Genomic DNA, 21,792 nt, shown 5'->3' with positions numbered 1-21,792 from the left:
AGGCTTCTTCCAGGATGGGCCACCTCCTCTCTGGCTCCAGTGTATTTTTCTCTGGGGAATCCACTGCTTTGTGTCTTTCAGCACTAATACACTGACAGCCTTTCTTGATTTGCTTTTCTTTTTGACGCAGATAACCAACCCAGCCTCTGTCTTCATAAGTGTTCAGTAAAGCCTCGTCATTTGATGAACGCTGAACTCCATTTTTTTTGGCTGGTACCCTGCACACTAATAACTTTAAATGATTTACGTTTTTTTTTTTTTTTTGGTCATCTGTCTTCTACTAAGCTGCAAGCATCGTGACATTGATGCTGCCAATAAACACTTGTTAATGATTTCACAATTTAATGAATGAACCCCATGTTATTACATTGGAGACATAGTACAACTAACTGCTTCCAAGATGCTCCTGCTATATTTGAGAGAATACCAATTCTCCAGGCCTGGCATGTTACCACCATAGGTGGAAACCAGCATTTGTTGGCAGGAATATCCATACTCTCCAAGATAATTTTAGTTGTTCCAGAAACGGCATCTACAAAAGTATCTAAAAGATAGAATAGACTAAGTCATCAGTGATAGATTCTAAGTGGACAAAATGAGATGCCGATGGGCTCCCAACTGGAATTCTAAATAGCAGAATACAGTAAGATTAAGAAAAAGAAGATATCCAGCCCTCTGCCTAATTTTTTGCACCCTAGTGCAAGTGACTGGGAAAAATAAATACTCAGTGCATGATACAGAAACTCAAACACTTAATCACGTTTGTTCTCCTAGGCACATCCCCCAAATTACAATTGTAAGTAACACATTAAAATGCATAGTTCGAGACCATCGGCAAAATGAGCTGGCGCATTCTGAGACTGCTAGTCAGGATTTTCACAACAAGGTCTGCAACTCTACAGATTTTCTATATCCCTGTTTTTAAAAAGGAGCAAAGCCATGGCTTGCGCTAGCCAAATATTTCAAATGTAAGCATGCTAGCATATGCTCTACCGGGAAACATCTGAATTTTAATGTGGAGAAAAGCAGTTTATAAACATCACAGTTAGGCTCGCACCTCAACAAGAACTAGCATCTCACAGCGGGCCATTGTAGGATCAATTTATGTAACACACAAACTCTGGGAAATGCAGTCTCAACTCTGAAGATGTCAGTAGTCCATCCCATGTCTGAAGTCTCTTTCCTAGTAAACCATGTATTTATTTCTTTCACTAACTTTGGCTATATTAAATATACTAGTAACATGAAGGAAAGTCCACTATCTCTAGCCTGTAATCGGTCAGTATTACCTGTAACCTCCCCTTTGCAAAACAGCTAGTTAATAAACAAGCGTTTTCTAATGTGGAAATATCCGGCTTTTAAGAGAAAGAGATTGCTAATAACCTTGGTAAACTAGTTAATAAACTTGGTAACTAGTTAAAATGCAGTTATACAGCTGATTCTTTTTATAACCAGAACCAAATAACTTGCTTTGTTTTATGTCGGATCTCATGCAACAAAAGAATTCCATTTTCCTTATTCATTCTCATAGGTCATATGAATATAAGAAGTGACCACATCTTCCTCTTAACAGATTGCTTCCCTGGTAACAAAAGGGTATTCTACACCTGATTGCCCATAAAGACAGCTGAGTCCCAGCTAAGCATCTTCCATCTCTCTTCTCAATACATTCAGCAGTATGTTGGGGGCGGGGGGAGGGAGAGTATGCAATCTGGCGTTCGATTCTTAATAATTCTCCATTCACTCACTGCTAGTCTCTTCTTAACCCACTATAAGTCACCCAGAACTCGAAGACCCCATCGCCCGACAGAGTCAGCAAAGAGGCGATTCTTCTCTCCTAGTCTGGGGGAAAATAAAATCACAACCGAGACGCCTTCCAGGCCCCCAATCAAGGCGAGCAAGTCGCCCAGCCCCGGAGACCGGGCGGCGTCCTGGGTGTCTGCAGCCAGGGCCCCGGGCGGAGCCTCCCGCAGTGCCCGGTTCCTACCCGCCAATCCGCCGCCGCCGCCCCCGTCGCCCCCGTGGCCTTTCCTTCGTTGCAGAATGAAGTAGGGGTTGGCTCTCTCGGTGATCCACAGAGCGTTGGCCAGCAGCACCTCCTCAGGATTCACCCACATGGTCCCGGTGGCCGCCGGCAGTCGCACAAAGGGGCCCGCACACTGGCGCGCTCTCCCGGGCACACGCGCGCCCGCCCGGCCGTGGGTGCGGGGCCGCGATGGCCTTCAGTAGGCTGCGGCCCGCGGCTCCCGGCCGGCGACAAAGACCCAGCGGGCGGCCGGGAACGAGGACGGGGATCGGGACCGAGCAAGTAGCATCCTCCCCGCCGCGCCGCGCTCGCCAGGCGCACAGCCTCGCAGCCTGGCCCGGCCCACAGCGAGGCGAGCAAGCGGCGGGGCTCGGTCTCCGAGCAAGGCGGCGTTCAAGGGCGAGCTTGTGCGGGAATCCGAGCCCCCAGGGCGCAGTGATCTCCAGCTGCCGAGCCCGCGATCACCGTTCGTGGACACCCCGCGTCAGGGCAGCGAGCTGGAAGGACGCTCCGGGAGCTGCGAATGAATGACGACAGCGCGGCTCAGTCGCCGCGAGCCCGGGTGACCGCGGGTGGCTTCTCGCGAACCCGGTGGGGACTGTGTGCGGAGCGCAGGGCCCCACGCCCATCACAGCGGGGAGGAAGCTGCCCGGCTCCCGGAGCCTGCGTGTGGCGTGTGTAGTCAAGGCTGACGCTCGGCGGGACAGCGCCACCCCTGCCCCGGAAACGTGTGCTCCCAGGTTCCAGACCTGGCTCTAGAGCCAGGAGTCCAAGGTGGACGCAGCCAATGGTTGGTAATGTTTTTGTTTCCTGCATCCCTGGATCTAGTCACGCGCTAAACTTGTCACCGCCTGTGGCTCCTCCCCTTCCATTCCTTTGTAATTAAAGTGGCCCAGCTAAATGCATTACATCACTTCTTTCCTTGACCTACAGGGCGTAAGCTATAGCGAAGTTGGAAATGGCCCAAAAGCTTAAACCAACTAATTCTCGCCACAGCTGTTCCTAGATTGGGCATTAGGAGCTTTGAGGAGCACTAGCGTGGCAGAATTCGGAGGTGTATTCAAACTTAATGGATGCATTGTTTGTTTGTTTGTTTAAGAAAATTAAACCAGAGACACTCAGACCAGGCAGGCATTTTTATCCTTAACAATTTGTCTTTCCCTGCATTCATGGAATCCTTCTGTGGTCTCAGCTTGTCTACTCCATATCTGATGCGACTAAACGCACTCACCCAAGAGATCAGAGAAATGTTTTCAGCCAAAGATGTTTCCCTTTTCAGATGAGGAGAGTTTACTAGACTCTGCAATGACCCAAAAGTTAGCCAATCGTGAGAACTTCCTCTTTTCAAACAACCAAACCATTCAAACACATTTAAAAAAAAATGTGTGTATCTACTATTTGAATGTGACCTTCCACCCCCAAATTCAGCCACTGTGACAGCCTTAATCTGGGGGGCCATTAGAGGTAATTAGACAGAGAGGGGTCCTTGTCAGAGATGAGGAAAGACAAAGAAAGCAGCATACAGAAGTTGGGTTAGTTTATCCATCAGCTCAACCCTGTAAGGAAACAGACAGAACCAGCAGCAGATGTGGTCCACATGTCTGAAGTCTTACTGGCCATGAGAAACAAATGCCTTTCCTTTAAAAGGTGCCCGTCTCAGTATTCCATTACAGCAGTGCAGGTGGACTAGGATCAGTTTGGGTGTTTCTGACTTTGTGTTGAGTACTCTTTCAAGTAACTGAGTGAGTAAATCCCAATAAGGCTTTGTTCTAGCCCTGAGGGTGCTAAAGAAATGCAAGGCTCTCTTCCTGTCACCCCATTGGTCTTTGATTTAGATACCCATCCATTTACAGGGTCCCACCCAGAATGGCCTTGGACCCAAGAGCCTCTTGGCTTATGAAGTGTAAATGGGCTTGCCGGTTGGTCTGAACTAGCCATCATTTTGGCTTTTCATCTTTAATCTCTTTAGGAGACAGACACTAGACCTTCAGGCCTTTGAAAATGCCCAACATAGTTAACAGATTCAGATTTGATGCTTTGTGGCAGTATAATTTCTAAAACTACAATGATCCCTCCACTCTGAGATCGTAGACGGGTGGGTCAGCATGAGCTCAAGCCTCTCTACCCTGAGAAAAGCATGCATTGAACTGGCTCACAGCTAATTCTAGTGTTTTTCTGTCCTTTGTGTCTTGGGTGTCTGTAATGTAGGCACTTCTATGGCCACAGCAGAGAGAAATTTAGTTCTTTCTGTTGTGTTTGGCCAAACACAGTCAAGTTTGTTTTTTTTTTTTTTTTGGTTTTGTTTTTTTTTTGTTTTTTGTTTTTTGTTTTTTGTTTTTTTTTTTTTTTTTTAATCAATTTCTCTGTTTCCTACATAGAGACTAAGGTGTTGGGTTGTGGACCTGACAATTTGGTAATAGTTTGGCACCTTCAGTATTAACATCAACAAACCAAAATCACAGAGGTACTTTTATATGTACATTTTTCACTTTCTGTAACTAGCATTTTTTTTTTTTTTCTTTTTTGAAACAGGGTTTTTCAGTGTAGCTGTATCTGTCCTGGAACTTGAATGTAGACCAGGCTGGTCTCACACTCAGAGATCTCCTGCCTCTGTCTCTCAAATTATGGGATTAAAGGCGTGTGCCACAACTGCCCACCTTGTAAACTAGCCTTTTCAATGAACCTACTAAGTCTCTTAATAACATCATTTGTAGGGTCCTTATCTTGATCAAACACCTGGCTTGCTGGGCATGGTAGCACATGCCTTTAATCCTAGCAGAGGCATTTGCATCTCTGTGAGTTCAAGGCCAGCCTGATCAAGATGACTGATCAGGGCTACACAGAGAAACCCTCTCTCCAAAAACCAAACCAAACCAACCAACCAAACAAACAAACAAACAAATATGTGACTTGACACCAAAACCTCCACATGATCTAAAGTGCAAATTTAGCTTAGCCTTTTAATAGTGTCTTGGCACCAAAATACTTGGGCAATGCATGCATTCAATCATCTACTCATTCATCCAATATGTCATAGGGACAGAAATTGAACAAAATGTAAAAAAGCCTCTGCCTTTGTGAAGATTAAAACATAAAATTAATAATAGGACAAATCTTGCAAAAAATGCTTGGAGAACAAACTTGGACTTTGAGCAGAATAAACACACACACACACACACACACACACACACACACACACACACACACACAACCTTTAGTTATTTTCATGGAGAACATAAGGCAAATTTTACAGACTGCCAGATAACCTATAGAAGGGCATTGACCACAATGGAGAAAATACAGGGAGTTTGTGGTGACCTGCTAGTGCCAGGCTTCTAACAGGTTTTAGGATCAAAGCCTGGGCCCTAACAAGCTAGGCTTATCCGCCTATTATCACAGGCCAGTTAGACAGGTAAGAGGCACTGAAAAGGAGAAAAGGAGATTACTCAATATGGCCTCATTGGGAACCAGAACAAAGACGTTTGATGGCTTGTCCTCTTACCCCTCAGTCCATTTTCAGGGTCCTGGGAAGCTGTAAGGCACAGGTTTAAAAGGAGAGGTGGTGTGCATAACTAAGCAGCCTGGTCAGGCTATGGTCCTGTCAATCATCAGTGTCTTGGCCCTTGTCTATCCTGCAAGGTGACCTGACAAGGTATTATACTGTATGGAATCTATTCCTAGGGCACAATTTCCTTTTTCTGGCTGGCTCCAGGCTTCAATCTGCTCCTTCCAGCATAAGATTTTGGAGGAAATTCTAATTTGGGAGGAACCATTATTTCAACAGTGACATTTAAAGGGGAAGGGCACCACAAGTGTTTCTTTAGAAAAGCAGGCAACAGATGCTTAGATAAAGATGGTTCAATGGTTCAACTGTGTGTCAGTGCTGCCCTGAGCTCTCCCACTTTTTGTGTTGGTTGAGAAGAACCAACACACAAAGGCCCCTGAATAATCAAGTAGTTTACTGCTCAGTATCCTGAGTCTGACCCAGGAGACCTTCATTCCTGGCTGTTCCTGGTATGCTCTGTCAGTAGAGAATTCAGTTTCAGTTACAGCAGAGGGAATTTACCAGGCAGCTAAAGGGCAGCCACTTCTCAGAAGAAGCCTATGCTCTCATCTTCATAAGGAACACGGGTTTTAAATGCTCCCATCTTCCTTGCTCAACCTGGAAGAATAGTAGCTTTAGCAGGCTTCATGGGATTTCTCCTGTTTAGAGATGGAAGGATGCTGACATCTGAGGGTGTCCATTGCTGTGAACAGACACCATGACCAAGGCAACTCTTATAAGGGACAATATTTAATTGACGCTGGCTTACAGGTTCAGAGGTTCAGTCCATTATCATCAAGGTGGGAGCAAGACAGCATGCAGGCAGGCATGGTGCAGGAGGAGCTGAGAGTTGTGCGTCTTCATCCAAAGGGAGTCAGGAGAAGACTGTCTTCCAGATAGCTAGGAGGAGGAGGAGGATTTCAAAGCCCACCTCTCCAGTGACATACTTTCTCCAACAAGGCCACACCTACTCCAACAAGGTCACACCTCCTAATAGTGCCACTCCCTGGACCAAGCACATTCAAACCACCAAAGCTGGCTACTTGGTTTAGAGAAGGCCGGTGCGGTGGATCTAAGGCTTTGCAGTAGCTTTGATGTTGGTTATAGAATTCTTCACAATGGAGACATCTGGAAAAACTAGATAGACCAGTCACAATGGCAGGTCTGCAGTTAATACAGCTCACTCATAATGTAAAAACCACCTTTTTCTTTCAGTTTTAAGATGGTCTGGACCATCCTCACAGACAGGATTGAAGGAGAAAGTGAGAAGGCTAAGTTAATTCCATCATAGGCTTCAAATTGGCAGTTAAGGAGACTAGACCTAAATCTCGGTCTCCAAGAACTGGGCAATTCCAGGTAAGTCCAGGCCTCAGAAGCTGCCCTGTCATCTGGCCTGAGGCAATAACACTGGGTCAGCAGCAGTTTCCAGGCTTCCTCTGCTATTTCCTCAGCAACAGTCTCCAGAATTCTCCAGCAAGTTTCCAGCCCCCTCACTCTGGTAATGGAATGTCCTAGAGATGGACCCAACAGATAGAGGTCACCTACCCTGGAATTCCCTAATGTGCTTTAAATCAGGCCTGTGAACTCTCTTGGGGGGTTTTTCTATTCTGGTAATGAGAGACCCCAGCATGCTGGACTTCTGCAGAATAAAATTCTCTTTGCATTTACATAATATTTGAGTCCAGAGTGTCATTCTTCAGTGAATCATGGACCCTTCCTTAAACACGGAGAGTCCTCAAACTGGATTCTGACATGTAACTGTAGTACCTTCCTCCTATTCATTCATTCATTCATTCATTCATTCATTCTACTTTTAAATTCTGAGATGTTCTGGAAATAAAAATAAAAATGAATGAAATGTTGTTTCTTTCCATCGAGTCACTTGGGAAGACCTTGATGGAAGGAAGGAAAGAAGCTTCTTTAGGGAAAAGATGTGCGAAATGAACAGAAATGATCAGACATAACCAACCTGATTAATTATTTGACATTAAAGAGACTGAGACATTAATGATTGGGAAAGAGTGAGAGGTGATGCCTTTATATCACAGGAGAATAAGAGAATAATTTCCTTCAAACTAAGCACTATGGGCATTCTAAAAGCAGATAGGGAATGGGTTTTCCCCAGGCTTCACATTTATGAGTTTTTAGGTGGTCAAACAAAGATGTATTTATATAGCTATTGGTCTTTTAAGCTTCAACTAGTTTCCTGGATTTAGGGAGGAAAAAGTAGGGGGCTGGTCTGGTGCTGCTATGTCTTAAAATGCTAAATAGTGTATCCTGAGACCTGGTTGCCCTAAGACTAAGACAAGTGAATTCTTACAAACACCAAATGATGCTATGTAAACCTAGCCTCTCAAGTCATCCCTGACTGGTTAATAAAGATGCCTACAGTCTGGGTTAGGCAGAAAAGAAGGGGCAGAGCAAAAGTTCCTGAGCTTGAAGTCTGGGGTAGGGACAGAAGGAAGAGAGAGGAAGAAGGAAGGAAGTCGCCATGGGGTAGGTGGAGCGTGAACGCATGGTCACGAGGGCTGGCTTGATGGAATAAGAGTCGCCCAGGCAGAACATGGCAGGTGATATCTCAAGGATCACCACACGGAAGTAGACAAAATACCCAAAATACCATAGAGGGTTGATACCTGCCCAGCTTATTATAAATCTAATCCTGTGTCCTTTATTGGGGAATACTACTGTCTAAAGTGGGCTAGAAACCCCTAATTGATATTTAAAGACAACAGGGTATAGCAACCCTCAGCATCATTTTAACCATAACACACCCTAGTTACAGTTTCTCTGAGTATCCAGTTAGCTTTTATTGTCAACCAAAACATACTTTGGGAGAGAGAACCTCGACTGAAGAATTGCCCAGATTGGGCTGGCCTGTGGCCATGTTTATAAGAGATTGTCTCTCTTGATGGTGGGTGTGGGAGAATTAACTAATCTTTTTTATCTTTACATAGGCATCCTCCTGTGTACAAGAGATCAACATTGGATGTGAGAAAGACAAGGTTTTTATAGCCCAGGGATAGAGAGCTTCCAAGTGAGAGAGATTCGACAGGCAAAGTAGGCGGGGTTACAGGAGCAGAACATGAGTGTAACATGTCAGTCATAGTGATCTCCTGAAGCAAAGACATGATTGCAAGGTGGGCATAACAACTGTTTACAGGTGATTCCGTGAGACTCCTTCCAGGGACCTAGCAACAGCTTACGTCATTATCTGCCTCTGCCTCTGGGTGTACCAGACAGGCTGCTTATAAAAACACTGCCTGCCATGCCCTCTGTTCTCACAGAGTTTTGGGCTGCTCTCTCTCTCTCTCTCTCTCTCTCTCTTTCTCTCTCTCTCTCTCTCTTTCTCTCTCTCTCTCTCTCTCTTTCCCTCTCTCCCTCCTTTCTGTCCTCTGTCTCCCCCGACCCCACTCTTCTCTGCCCTTATGGCTCTTCTCCTGTCTGCCTGTCTGCCTGTCTGCCTGTCTGCCTGTCTGCCTGTCTGCCTGTCTGCCTGTCTGCCTGTCTGCCTGTCTGCCTGTCGTCTGCCTGTCTGCCTGCCTGCCTGTCTGTATGTGTGTCTGTCTGTCTGTCTGTCCGTCTGTCTACATGTCCACTTGTCTGCCTTTACCCTTTCTCCAGGTCCTCACTCCTCTCCCTTCCCCCAACGAGCCCCCTTTATACCAGATCTGTTGCACAGTGTAATTACTCAGGGACACACCTTGCACAGGCCTTCAAGGTACCCCTCACCATACTATATTTCATAATAACAGTAGGTAGTTATAAAAGGCTTTTGAAACAAAGATAGGCTTTCAAGATGGTTATACTAAGTTTTTGAAACAAATGCATGATTGCCATTTCCTGAGACAGGCAGTACAGAACCATTTGTAGTTACGGTTACAGGTGAGGCATAGCCCAGTCCTTGAGAAACAGAGGTTTAATCACAAACAGGAATGAGCCTAGCTTGTGTTTATGATAAGATGGCTTTCAAGCCTAAGTTGGGGGCAGGCTGGTTCACCACAATTCCTAAACGTAAATCAGAAGTAACGTAAGAAAGAGTGTTTACAACCTGCATAGAAGAGATGTTTACAACCTGCGTTGACAATTGTCTCAAAAGTCCTATCTCCTCTTGAGTGTACTTTGGTATTACATAAATATAATGAATTTTGTTTTATTTCCTTCTAATATGCAGTGGATTTCCTTTTGACAATGAGAGTATAAATTATCTAAATTATCTATACCTATGAGAAGAAGATGAAAGAGAAGGCACAGCCAGGCCTGGTGACAAGCGCCTACAGTCACACATAAGTAGGGGAGGCTGGGGCAGGAGATCTCTTGAGTCAATGCCAGCTTGGCACGCTGGAAACAGTGAGATTCTGTTTCACGGAGCAAAAAAGTATCTTGCGCCCCACCCTCCAACCTAATGTTTTAAAAAGAAGTTTTATATATATATATATATATATATATATATATATATATATATATGTAATATTTTTATTGATCTTTTTGACATAAAGTACTTTTATTCACAGACCTATATTTTTATAAAAGAAGATGCCAAGTTTTTTTTTTTTTTTGTTTGTTTGTTTTTGAGACAGGGTTTCTCTGTGTAGCCCTGGCTGTCCTGGAACTCGCTCTGTAGACCAGGCTGGCCTCGAACTCAGAAATCCGCCTGCCCCTGCCTCCCAAGTGCTGGGATTAAAGGCGTGCGCCACCACCGCTGGGCGATGCCAAGTTTTATGTAGGCATCTACATCCTAATCAAGTCTGCAGGGAGAAAATTAAATAGTTTAGTTTTCTCTCTGGAATGAATGAAATAACTTGGCTGTGTTTTAGAAAATCACACTGAGAACATTCTCAATACAGAAACCCCATATTCTTCTTGAATCTCAATTTTTCCAAACATTTTAATGGTATGTTTGACTAAAAAAGGAAAATACTTTTAGGTTTGTTTGTTTGTTTTTGTTGTTTGTATTTTCCAAAACAGGGTTTCTGTGTGTGTTTCTGGCTGTCCTGGAACTCACTCTGCAGACCAGGCTGGCCTTGAACTCACACAGATCCACCTGCCTCTGCCTCCTAAGTACTGAGATTAAGGATGTATACCACCACCACTAGGATAGGAAAATAATTTTTTAAAGCCAACAAACTAACTAACTAACTAACTAACTAACTAACTAACTAAAAAAATCCCCCAGTCAACAACAAAATCAGGTGTGGTGGCACACATCTCTGATTCCAGCACTTAAGAAGCAGAGGCATGCAGAGCCCTTTGACTTGGAGGCTAGTCTAATCTAATACAGAGTTTCAGGATAGCCAGGGCTACATAGTGAGACCTTGTCTCAACAAATAAACAAAAAAGCAAGCAAAACAAAACAAAACAACTCCCACCCTGTACAGCAACAATCTAACCAAAACTAAAAACAAAAAGCAAAACAAACCAAACTGAACCAAACCAAACCAAACCAAACCAAACCAAATATTTAGTCAACAATACTACCACAAAATGATCCCTCTAGCAAAATCTCCTAATTTACCAGCTACCTGATTCATAAAATAAAGAAACAAAAATCCTTTATTTTTAGCTTCTCAGAGTGTTAAAACAAGATTACAAATCATAGCACAATCTATTTATGGAGGCTTTCAAGTCTTCGAAGAAGCTTTAGAAATAAAACATAAAGAAGAGAGAGCCAGTGTCCAGAAGGAGGAGAAACTCACCAACAAGGCCAGGAGAATTAGTGGACTGTTGAGCCGTCTTTTTCAGGGTTATGGAAAAGCCAAGGCCAAAACCACAGCCAACAGAAGAGGCAGGTCTTGTTTGTTCCGTGGTCCATTCAGGTCTTGTTTGTTCGAGGTCTGCACATGCAGCACTGGCTCTATGCTCTTCCCGAGTTTGCTTTTGAGGATGTCCTGCCTTGAAGATGTCTTTGCTTCTGTAAAATACGGACCTAAATAGACATTTTCATCATAAAATTGGGCTGCCGAGGATGTTACTTTTCTTGTCATTTGCAATCTCCTTACAGGCTCTGAAAATACAATCTTCCATAAAAAGGGAATGTGTTAAATCATACAGATTTCACTTTCAACAAAAATTACAGTTCACTTGTAATTCGAGTGACTCAGTTGGAATGACATTCTATCTCTGGATCAAATGTGCTTAAATGTATTTTCCTGTTTCTCCCCTTATATAGAGCTAAATCTCACTCATCTATGGCAGGTCCCTCAAGAAATTCCCTTTCCCAAAGCTGGGCATTCAGACAAAAGTCAGCACTCCCTCAGGGGCTTGAAGAAAGTTTCTATGGCTATAAGGAGCTATTCTCCTAGCTCTGGCAGAGGGGACTTGTAGCTCTCAATAGACTGTGGTGTTGTTAGCTCCTCAGGGGCAGCTTCTAGGAGCCCCCAGTCTCTACTCACAACCACCTACCTTAGTTCACAAACTGTCTACCTCCCTCCTACCCATTCTCATAAAATCTAGGTCCCACCCCACCCCCGCTGCTCTCTGCTTTCCTGGGAGACAGCCTTGGCAGTTTGGGATAAACTTTTCCCTTTTGCACCCACTGAGCATCTGTTGTGGTTTCTTTACTGTGTCCATTTTTTCTTCAATCAAACTAGAAAAAACTGAAGAGGAAGCCACATATGGAGCCTGAAAATAAATACCCACTGCCTGAAGTGTCTCCACAAACTGCGTGGCCTTCGGATTTTCACATGAAGTTTTTTTTGAAGACACATACTGAAGGAAATGAGAAAATCTCAAATGTTTCAATAGACCTCATAGTTCAAGATGAAGATGGCCAGGTCAGATAGGGCTGCACACTTCTAGAAACTGCTTTATTTATTAATTATTATTATTAAATAAAAACCACACAACTTTTTATTGTTTTTTTGGGGGGGGGGGATGTTATTGTTTTTTTTAGACAGGGCTTCTCTGTGTAGCCCTGGCTACCTAGAACTCACTTTGTAGACCAGGCTGGTCTTGAAATCAGAGATTTGCTTGCCTCTACCTCCTGAATGCATTCACCACTATGCCTAGCTATGCAAGTATTTTTTTTTAAAGCTGTGCTGGAACTACTTGAAGATTGTTCCAGATCGTATATAGATCTCATTCGGACCCGGAGCAATGAATTCCCATTATAAGGAAAGAGGGAGAGAGAGAGAGAGAGAGAGAGAGAGAGAGAGAGAGAGAGAGTTTATGTGCATCTCATACGAACTATTCTATAAAATATGCACCTCCAGTTGATATTTTTATTTAAGATTTAATTTTAATTCACACAAGCAGACCATGTTAATTCTACAAAGTTCAAAAACACAGATAAGCCAAAAGAAAGAATTTTAAAGATGTTGTGCATGATATTTTCCCTTTCAAACAGAAACAAAGAGAGTTTGAGGCAGAGGATTATCACAGGTTCAAGGTTAGCTGAGGCTATTCCCAAAACACAGAACAACTAAGTATTTCACATAGAGTCCTGTAACTTGTCTTTATTTTATTATACTCTTTGAGCATATTCCACGCCTTTATAAGAATGTTTATATCATGGCTCATGCTAACTCCATACTGTTTAACCATATGGCGTTGCTCTACCCCTGTGTGGGCTGCTGAAGTACAGCTACACCATCGCATGAGAATACCTTGAGCGATAAAACTATTTTGAATGAAACTGATGTCTGGACCAGCCCTAAATTCCTAAAACATTCTCTGTTCCTATACAGTGTGACCCTGAGCTAAAGGTTACCTGCCTGACCTGCCTGACCATTTAACTGTCATCTCTCCACGTTGTAAACAGTCACAGCTGCATTTTGTATCATCACAATTGCCTCCTCCCCCCCCCCCCTTAAAAACCTTAACCAACTGAAATGGAAGTCGAGGCTGCTTCCCTCCCCCTCGTCTGCTTGGACAGTCCTGCCTGTGTTTAATAAAAACCCTATTCCACTTATTCAGGCCTCTTGTGAGGTTTTTCTCTTCAGAAACACTGTAACACTTTCTTTTACTTACTTCCTTTGTCATAATTACCTGCAACTTCACGTAAGTTCTTTCTCTGATTGTAAAATGAGCCAGTTCTTCTAGATCAAAGTGTATATAGGCAGGTTTATTGTCATCAGGAGGAACAAAAAGGGAGAAAGGGGGAGAGAAAGAGAAAGAGCACGTGTGCATGCAGAGCGAGTGAGAGAGAGAGAGAGAGAGAGAGAGAGGAAGGAGGAGGAGGAGAAAGAGGAGGAGGAGAAAAGAATGGGCAGACCAAAATGTCTGGATAATATAGGGAAGATCCCAAAGACCCCTGGGAGAAAGGCAGGAAGGTTCAAGGTTGGGGGCGGGTATGCCAGGTAGGGACCAAGGGATGCTGGGAGAACCTGCAAGCCAGGTCTGCTTTCATATATAAAATATGAACCTCAGCTCCTTATTCCGGGTCTGAAACCCAACATTAAAAACAAAACTAAGATGAATATTTTAAAATGCAAATCTTTGTGTACTTACTTCTTTATTTTTGTATACACTGCAGAAGGCCATTTAGAGTAGACCTTTTCAGTGCCCCATACACACTGACAAACAGCAAGACTGCATGCTGTCCTTTGGAGAAACAAGCCCACAGTACCGAATCCCCTCAGCCTCGTGCGTTTCTGTCTTCTGTGCTGAGCTTCATGAGAGTCAGCATTTTGATTACATTTTCAGTGGACACCATGCTTTTTCTAAGACTGCTTTTATTTTTCAGATTATAAAAATGCATTCACATTGGTGCACGGTAGAGATGCATAGGAGAAAACAGTGTTCCAAAAATACCATACGAAATATTGCCACTTAGAGATAACACGTGCACTTTTGAAGACCTTCCGAGTAACAGACTGCATTTTTAGGGAGATAGATGAAGAGAGATGTTTCCTTTCTATGGAGAGGGCTGTTCTAAGGGAGCCCAGCTTTGCATCTGTTTTCCAAGGATACTTCTGGTGCTTATTCTAGAGAATTAAGACTAAAGACCAGGACTGTGGTTCTGGACACGGATGAGTCAAGGCTTCTGGAGACGGGAGACAGATTTATATGCACCACTTCCTATGTCTGTGTAGAGAAAAGCCGAAAAGATTCATGATAATGAACAAAAATGTGAAGAAGCCTCCCCTGCACCTGAAAAGGGCACCAGGGGACAATGCAAATGACTTTCCTTTCCTTCTCAAAGTTTGTACAAATTGTCCTCTGCAGCTGCCAAGCAGACTCAACAGGGGCGGAGCCTCCTGCAGAAAGCTGAAGAATGGAAACTGAATGAAAGAAGAGATAAAAAAAAAAAGGAAGGACATGACTGCTTCTGTAAGGGTCCATGATTCTCCAAAGAATGAGGCCCTGGACTCAGATAGTATGTAAACACAAAGAGTGTTTTATTCTGCAGAAGTCCAGCATGCTGGGGTCTCCCATTACCAAGATAGAGAGCTCTCAGGCCTGATTTAAAGCACATTAGGGGATTCTGGGGCAGGTGACCTTTATCTCTCTCTCTCTCTCTCTCTCTCTCTCTCTCTCTCTCTCTCTCTCTCTCTCTCTCTCTTTTCGAGACAGGCTTTCTCTGTGTAGTCCTGGCTGTCCTGGAACTCGCTCTGTAGACCAGGCTGGCCTCGAACTCAGAAATCCGCCTGCCTCTGCCTCCTAAGTGCTGGGATTAAAGGCATGTGCCACCACCACCCGGCCCTTGCTCCATCTCTAGGAATATTCCATTACTGAAAAATGGGGGCTGGAGACTTGCTGGGGAGGTCTGGAAACTGTTACTGAGGAAGTAGCTGAGGAAGTCTGGAAACTGCTGCTGACCCAGTGTCCTTGCCTCAGCCCAGGTGGCTGAGCAGCTTCTGAGGCCTGGACTTACCCAGTCCTGAACTGCCCATTTGAAGCCTGTCATGGAGTCAGCTTTGCCTTCTCACTTCCCCCTTCAGTTTTGGGCCATATCAAATCCTTGAGATGTTTCTATGGGCAGGCATTGTTGTGTGAGAATAAATCTGTTCCTTAACAAATCTAACTAAAGTACTGACTATGCAGCAACCACAAGTCAAAGCTAACATCAGTAGGATCTGTCTTGTAGTCTCTTTCTGACTAAGGCCATGGATTCTTTGACCACCCCTGAGTGGTCAACATAGAAACAACATTCCTCACCTAAGGCTGCATGCACAGAGTCCTCCCTGCTGGAGGAACAGCAAGGCTAGGCCTCTTCTGTTCTGTTCTGTAGGACTCCTTCTGGCAGGGAGGATAGGGAATATTGCAGTGCAGGTGTGGACTTTTCCATCTCCTGTATATCTGCATCTATCGCTATCCATAGGGCCTTGGAGTATTTTGGCTGAGGCCCCTATACTAGCAGCTCTGGCCAGCCATATGCCAAGGAGAGAACCTAGTAATGGCAGAAATGACCTCTCTTTTAGCCCTATTGTTTGACTGGATGAAGACTCTTCCTCTGAGTAATATGTCACTCTGGGTACAAGCTGTACTAGAACATAAAAATCCTCAGTCGTATTTACAACCAGGCCATAAATGCATGGAGTAAGCCCCGAGGTACAAGCCCACCAAGCATCCTCTGGCGGCAGCATGTATCCTGCAACTGTAGGGGTTACAGTGCGGTTGCAGAGGTGGGAATAGGCTGGGAGTACCTTATTTCCAATGCAGAGTCCCTGTCCAGTAACCACCAATTCTGTGTTAAGTCTGGGGAGAGAGGAGTTAAGAACCAGCTATCCAATCGGCCTTCTTGCCTGTCACTGTGAACTTTCTGCACTGCCCCCTGGGGGCTAGTGGCTGGTGCAGCAAAACACAAGCAGCAAGCAAGCAGGATCTGGGCTGGAGTCGCAGCTTCAGCAGATCTTGTGGCTGCTCACCTGGAAATCTCCTCCACTGGGATCTCAACTGCTGGATTGGGTCTCTCCAGGCAGGCTTGATATGGGAGTGGTGTATCCATTTCCTGATCCCATCCACCTTAACAGCCGTAGGTGTGGTCAGGATCATGGTGTGAAGTCCTTTCCAGTGGGGTTCCAGAGTCTTGTGGTTATGTCTCTTAATCTAGACTTTGTCACTTTGTCCAAAGTAATGGGAGTTAAGGGGAGGAACAGATTCAAAACCTGGCTGACAGCAGGTCTCATTTGCTCCTGGACCCAATGGCGGGCTTCCAAGGATTTTGAAAACTTACGTTGGTTGTCGCACCCACTTGACCAGCAAGGAAGACGTGAACAACCGGATCCTTCTCAACAACCTTTATTGTAGAAGCATTCTTTTAGTTTTCAGGGAGAGACCTCGAATGCCCAGGGCGAAATGCTTATATACCCTCAGCCCTGGGCGGGGAAAAGAGTGTGGAGGTGTGTGATTGGTCAGAATTGCAGTACCTCATTAGCATACCACATTAGCATACCCCTCCTGGGAGGGGGTAGTTGGTGAGGATTGTGGTTCCTCATTAGCATACCCCGTTCGGGAGGGGTTGGCACCAAAACTGAGTTGCACATGTGCAGTGCACTAGTAACCAGTACCAGAGGCTGAGGCTGGCACCATCTTGGCCAGCCGAGTCGGGTCGGTGGCCTACAGTTGGTTATAAGTTTAGGGTAGGGATAAGGTATGTAAGTTAGGAACTAAGAGATTCGGAGAACCTGGAGGGCCAGATCCGCTTTGATATGTTAAGCAGGCACCTCAGCCAGCTGTTTGTCCTGGGTTTGAGATCTAACAGAAACATATCTACTGAAAGATATTTCCTGTGATAGTTATCTCAAGTGCCAATCAAAAGCAAGTTAAGTCCTTCCGGCTGCTGGGATGTTTGGAGTGGACACAGCAGTCACCACCTTTGAAGAGAAGAATTACCATACCTATGGCTGGGGTTCTGTACTTCATATTTCAGAGGCCTCCAGGCAGACTACAGACTATGAAAACAGGTGCAGAATTTCTCATCAATACAGAGAGGATTTGTTACAAATTTATCAGATCAAGAATTCCTGATAGAGTTTCAACCTAGACCTGAAGATCATGAAAGGTAAGGCAGGGACCCCCAGAACTCTTATAAACTGCATATTGTTACAAGAATAAGAAGTACAAAGAGAGCGAACCAGCGGTGGTGCAGCGGCTAAGGCGGCCGCCTGCAGAGGGCGCAGGCCCTCTTCTCTCTCTGTGTCTCTGTTCGAATCCTGCTTTCCCTTTGCGACTCCGCCCGAGTTTCATGGGGGCGGTGGGGGGCATGTGTGAAAGAAGTACAAAGAGGCGTCCATACTGGGAAAAGGTACAATCAAGATGTTCGGACACACAGCCCTCAAATTCACAGGAACATCCCACCTGGGAATACAAAGCTGAAAGTGGTAGGCACCCAGGCCCTGAAGCTGCCACAGGGACTTTCCACAGAAGAGACCATGTCCAGCACAGGCCTCAGGAGCACTGGGGAGGTGGTCGTGCAGAGGCATCTGAAGCCTGTGGAGTAGGAAGCAAAGTCTGCCACACAGCTTCAGCTCACAGACACACTTGCTGAGGAAACCAACCGTTCTCACTAAAGTGTATGTTCATCCAGTCCAAAAAAAAAAAAAAAAAAAGCAAGTTAAAAAGATAATTTTCACAAGAGTAGAAATGCCTCAGTACATTGCCAAAAGCCCAGGAAGCCCCTGTGGATTGCTTGGAAGACGAGACTGTATGTCATTTGGTCCCATATTTATGCCTCTATGTAAATGGAATTATAAATTATAGCTGGTCTGTATAAAAGACACAAGCCAGAAGCCTAGATTGGGCAGGTTTGGAGCTGTTCTGTCTTACCTCCCAACTGTATGTCCCTTGTTACTTGCCGTTTCTCCTGGTCACATGCTCATGGTCCATCTCTTCTCATGCTGCTTCCTCTTGTCCAATGTCTTTTCTTCTCCTCTTCTTTCTGTGTCAGCCAGGTAACTGAAAACCTGCCTACCTCTATCTGCTGCCCAATCACAGGCTTTAGCCTTTTATTGACTTATTAACTTGGGGAGCAAGGCTACCTAGCATCACTTGGTGTACATGATAATTTCCTTATCAGGGGCCAGTAACTTAGCAGCTGAATACACAGCAGCACCAGACCAACCCACTAGCACCTCTATGCTCTGGATTTCCAAATCAAATTGCCAATAGCTTTGATTGTCATGTATCATCAGTAAGAACAAATCTAGGTTATTCATAATTTATTCAGTGACTCTTCTTTTGTTAGAAAAAATATACACTGCAGACAATTCTTACACATTAATCTCTTTAGTGTTCATAAGTCCAAAGACTTTATGTTGTATTCCATCACCGCTGAGGGAGTAAGAAAAACTGAACACTGAGATAATGAAGAAGTCAAATAGCATTCTCCAAAGAGGCCCAACCTGGTTCAAGAGTAGGTGAAGACACTTGGCCTTTTCTTAAATAAGTGATCTCTAAGATTTTATCAAAGACACATAAACACATTTGCCCATGGGCTGCTAGTAAAACAGTCTTTTATTCTCTTTGATGTGGAAGAAACTAAGAATAATCTGGAAAGCGCTGTGCCATGGCAGCAGGGCATAGGAAAAGAATCCCAAGGCCCCATGTAATAATAGAGGCATAACATTTGGTCACAGTGTGAGATGATGTCTCTGGTCACCTGACACTGGAGGATCATTCCTCTGTCAGGTGAGCATGATTCTCAGGGTGTGTGGCATGAGGCACATGCAGGTTGTTTGGAAAAGACCTTTGAGAATGACATCATGGGGAGGTGTGGTCACTCATCCATTAAATGCTTCCTGGTGTACCGGAGTGTTGGGCAAATGGTGAGTAGGACAATGCTCACACAATATCTAAGAAGGAAGGGTCTTCTCTTAAGAACTTATCTTACACATTTGTGCCCCAAATGAGTGTATATGCATTTCACTGTGGTATCAGTCAGACTGGAACACAGACACACTCTCAATACAAGGCAGGTTATAGAGAGTGTGCTATATACCCCGGGAGGACATAGGTTCCCAACTTTTAAAATACAAGTCCATGCTTCATGAATGTTACAGAAAGCTGACAGATAAAGAGGCACAGTTAATACACATGTAGATTGTTCTCATTCACAAAAGCAGTGACTTGTCTCCTCGGTCCTTTGAGTATGTCTGTCTCATCTTAGCATTTATAATGCCTTCTGAAACCACTAGTATACTAGTTACACCTGATATTATAGTTTACTAGGAGTTAGGTGCACTGGAGCCCACCAGCTTAGCAGCTTTCTAGAAATAAAAGTAGAGGAACACGTCTCAATGGGAGCAGTAGAGAACAGGTAGGGAGGAAAACCGAGATTCTTACCCCAGGATCTGAGTATACACATTTGTTTGTTTGTCCATCTATCCATCCATCCATCCATCCATCCATCCATCCATCCATCCATCCACATATCACCCATCCATCAACACATCATCCATCCATCCATCCATCCATCCATCCACATATCACCCATCCATCCACACATCATCCATCCATCCGTCCATCCATCCATCCATCCATCCACTTGCTACATACTCATTCACTCATTCATACTTCCAACTATTCCCTTCATATCTCATTCATTCACTACTTACTTGCTCATTCATTCATTCATCCACCTATACATCCATCCATTTGCTCACTCACTCATTTCATTCATTCAGTTACTCATCCATTCATTTACTCAATCATCCATTTATTCACTTATTTACTCATCCATTACTTTGTCTAGAAGCAGGTCTTGCCCAGATAAGGGAACAGAGACTTATCCTGCTTCTCTGGGACTTACAGCCTTTTCAGCTGGATGTGCAATGGAATCTGCATGATACTTCTTATAGAGTAGTTGAAGTTGACAAAGAGTGACTGCCTGTGAGAACTGACTCCAAGCTGGTGAGCTTGAGCAATGACCCAACATTTAATGTAACTAGCTTAATCTCTTAAATCTTCTCAAAGTGCAGATTTTTGAAACTTCTAATGTGTTTGTGGGAGGAGAAAATTCAAATTTCTACCACATTGTATTTCATAAGGAAAATGTATGCCACAGTACTTTGTAAAGATTTGGACATGTGGAAAGATTGGCAGCATGCCCCTGTAATTACTGGGTACTATAGTGGTGTGTGTGTGTGTGTTTAAATATATGTTATTTATCAGTTGCAAATTTCATACATCTACACAATATACTCTGATTCTATCCACCCTGCACTGTCCTCCAACTCCTCCCAGACTGCCCCAATTTGTTCTCAATTTCATGTTTTCTTTTTTTAACTCATTGAGTTCCGTTAGTACTGCTTATATGTACATGGATATAGGAGCGCCCTCTGGAGCATGGGCAGCCTACCAGGGGCAACATCCCTGAAGAAACTGACTCTCTACCCCAACAGCCACTGACTGTCAAAGCCCCCTCAGTTGGAGTAAGGCAGAACAATGCTTTAAGATCTTAAAATAGTTCCTAGGAAGGGACGGACTGGAAGGCGAGGGTCTGCAAATGGAACAAAGCCCCCTTTAGATATATAATTTATGTTCATCCGTGTTTTGCCCACATGCATGTCTTCTGCATGTCTTCTGTATGAGGATGTCAGAAACCTTGGAGTTACAGACAGCTGTGAGCTGCCATATGGATGCTGGGAATTGAACCCCAGTCCCCTGGAAGAGCAATCAGTGCTCTTAGCCACTGGACCATCTCTCCAATCCTTCACAGCCATATATATATCTCACTTCTGTTTTAAACAAAAGTTTAAACTCCCAACAAGACTTAAAACTGCACATGCTGGCTGCAAATAGGAGATTCCTTCCTGCAAAAGTATGTTTTGAGCTAAAATCTAAGGCCTTCTTTCTCCAAGAAACACATCCTTGACTCTAGAGAATAGCTAAATGTAACCCAGCCTGACTACTCTAGCAGGATCTGGTCCCTGGACTTCTGGTGCATCCCAAGAAGAAAACGGGTCAGTTGGCAGTCAGACTGATAGGGTGGAACTAGGAAGACACTTGACTTAAGGCTCCTGGTCATTCCTGTCTAGACTGACTCCTCATGGCAAAGCAGAGCAGTGTTGGCTTAAATTTTTCAAAACTTACTTTTAATCTGGGTTCTTAAATGCTTTAACTTCCCTTCTGGCCCACCACCAACCAGAGGTTGTGGAAAAGAAAGGTTATTAGGATGCAGAGGAAGTGGGCCTGTTTAGAAATTGTTCTTTGAAGCAAATCTAATCTGCACTGTCAGAAAACCATCAGTTCAGTTCACAGGATTCAGTAGCGGTGGCTCAATCCACCTAAAAACACTTCATGAATATAATAGCAGTCCAGTTCAGTAGTGTAAGGATAGGAA

At 44.3% G+C, this 21,792-nt stretch overlaps 1 protein-coding gene and 1 pseudogene across 1 annotated transcript in view; one reads left to right on the top strand and one right to left on the bottom strand.

The window, feature by feature from the left end:
* Tbc1d9 (TBC1 domain family member 9) overlaps positions 1 to 2,806 on the bottom strand; it is a 102,649-nt gene extending 99,843 nt beyond the window's left edge. The window contains exon 1 of the mRNA XM_034522473.2: positions 1,988 to 2,806. Within this exon, the coding sequence (XP_034378364.1) occupies positions 1,988 to 2,117 (130 nt within the window). The 5' untranslated portion in view covers positions 2,118 to 2,806. The remainder of the gene's footprint in view (positions 1 to 1,987) is intronic.
* Positions 2,807 to 17,186: 14,380 nt separating this feature from the next.
* LOC117723452 (large ribosomal subunit protein uL30m-like) lies at positions 17,187 to 18,061 on the top strand (annotated as a pseudogene).
* Positions 18,062 to 21,792: the final 3,731 nt, after the last annotated feature.

The sequence above is a fragment of the Arvicanthis niloticus genome, chromosome 18, assembly GCF_011762505.2.
Source record: "Arvicanthis niloticus isolate mArvNil1 chromosome 18, mArvNil1.pat.X, whole genome shotgun sequence".
Lineage (NCBI taxonomy): Eukaryota > Metazoa > Chordata > Mammalia > Rodentia > Muridae > Arvicanthis > Arvicanthis niloticus.
Note: the sequence above shows the minus strand (reverse complement) of the source record. Positions and strands in the feature narration are given on the sequence as shown.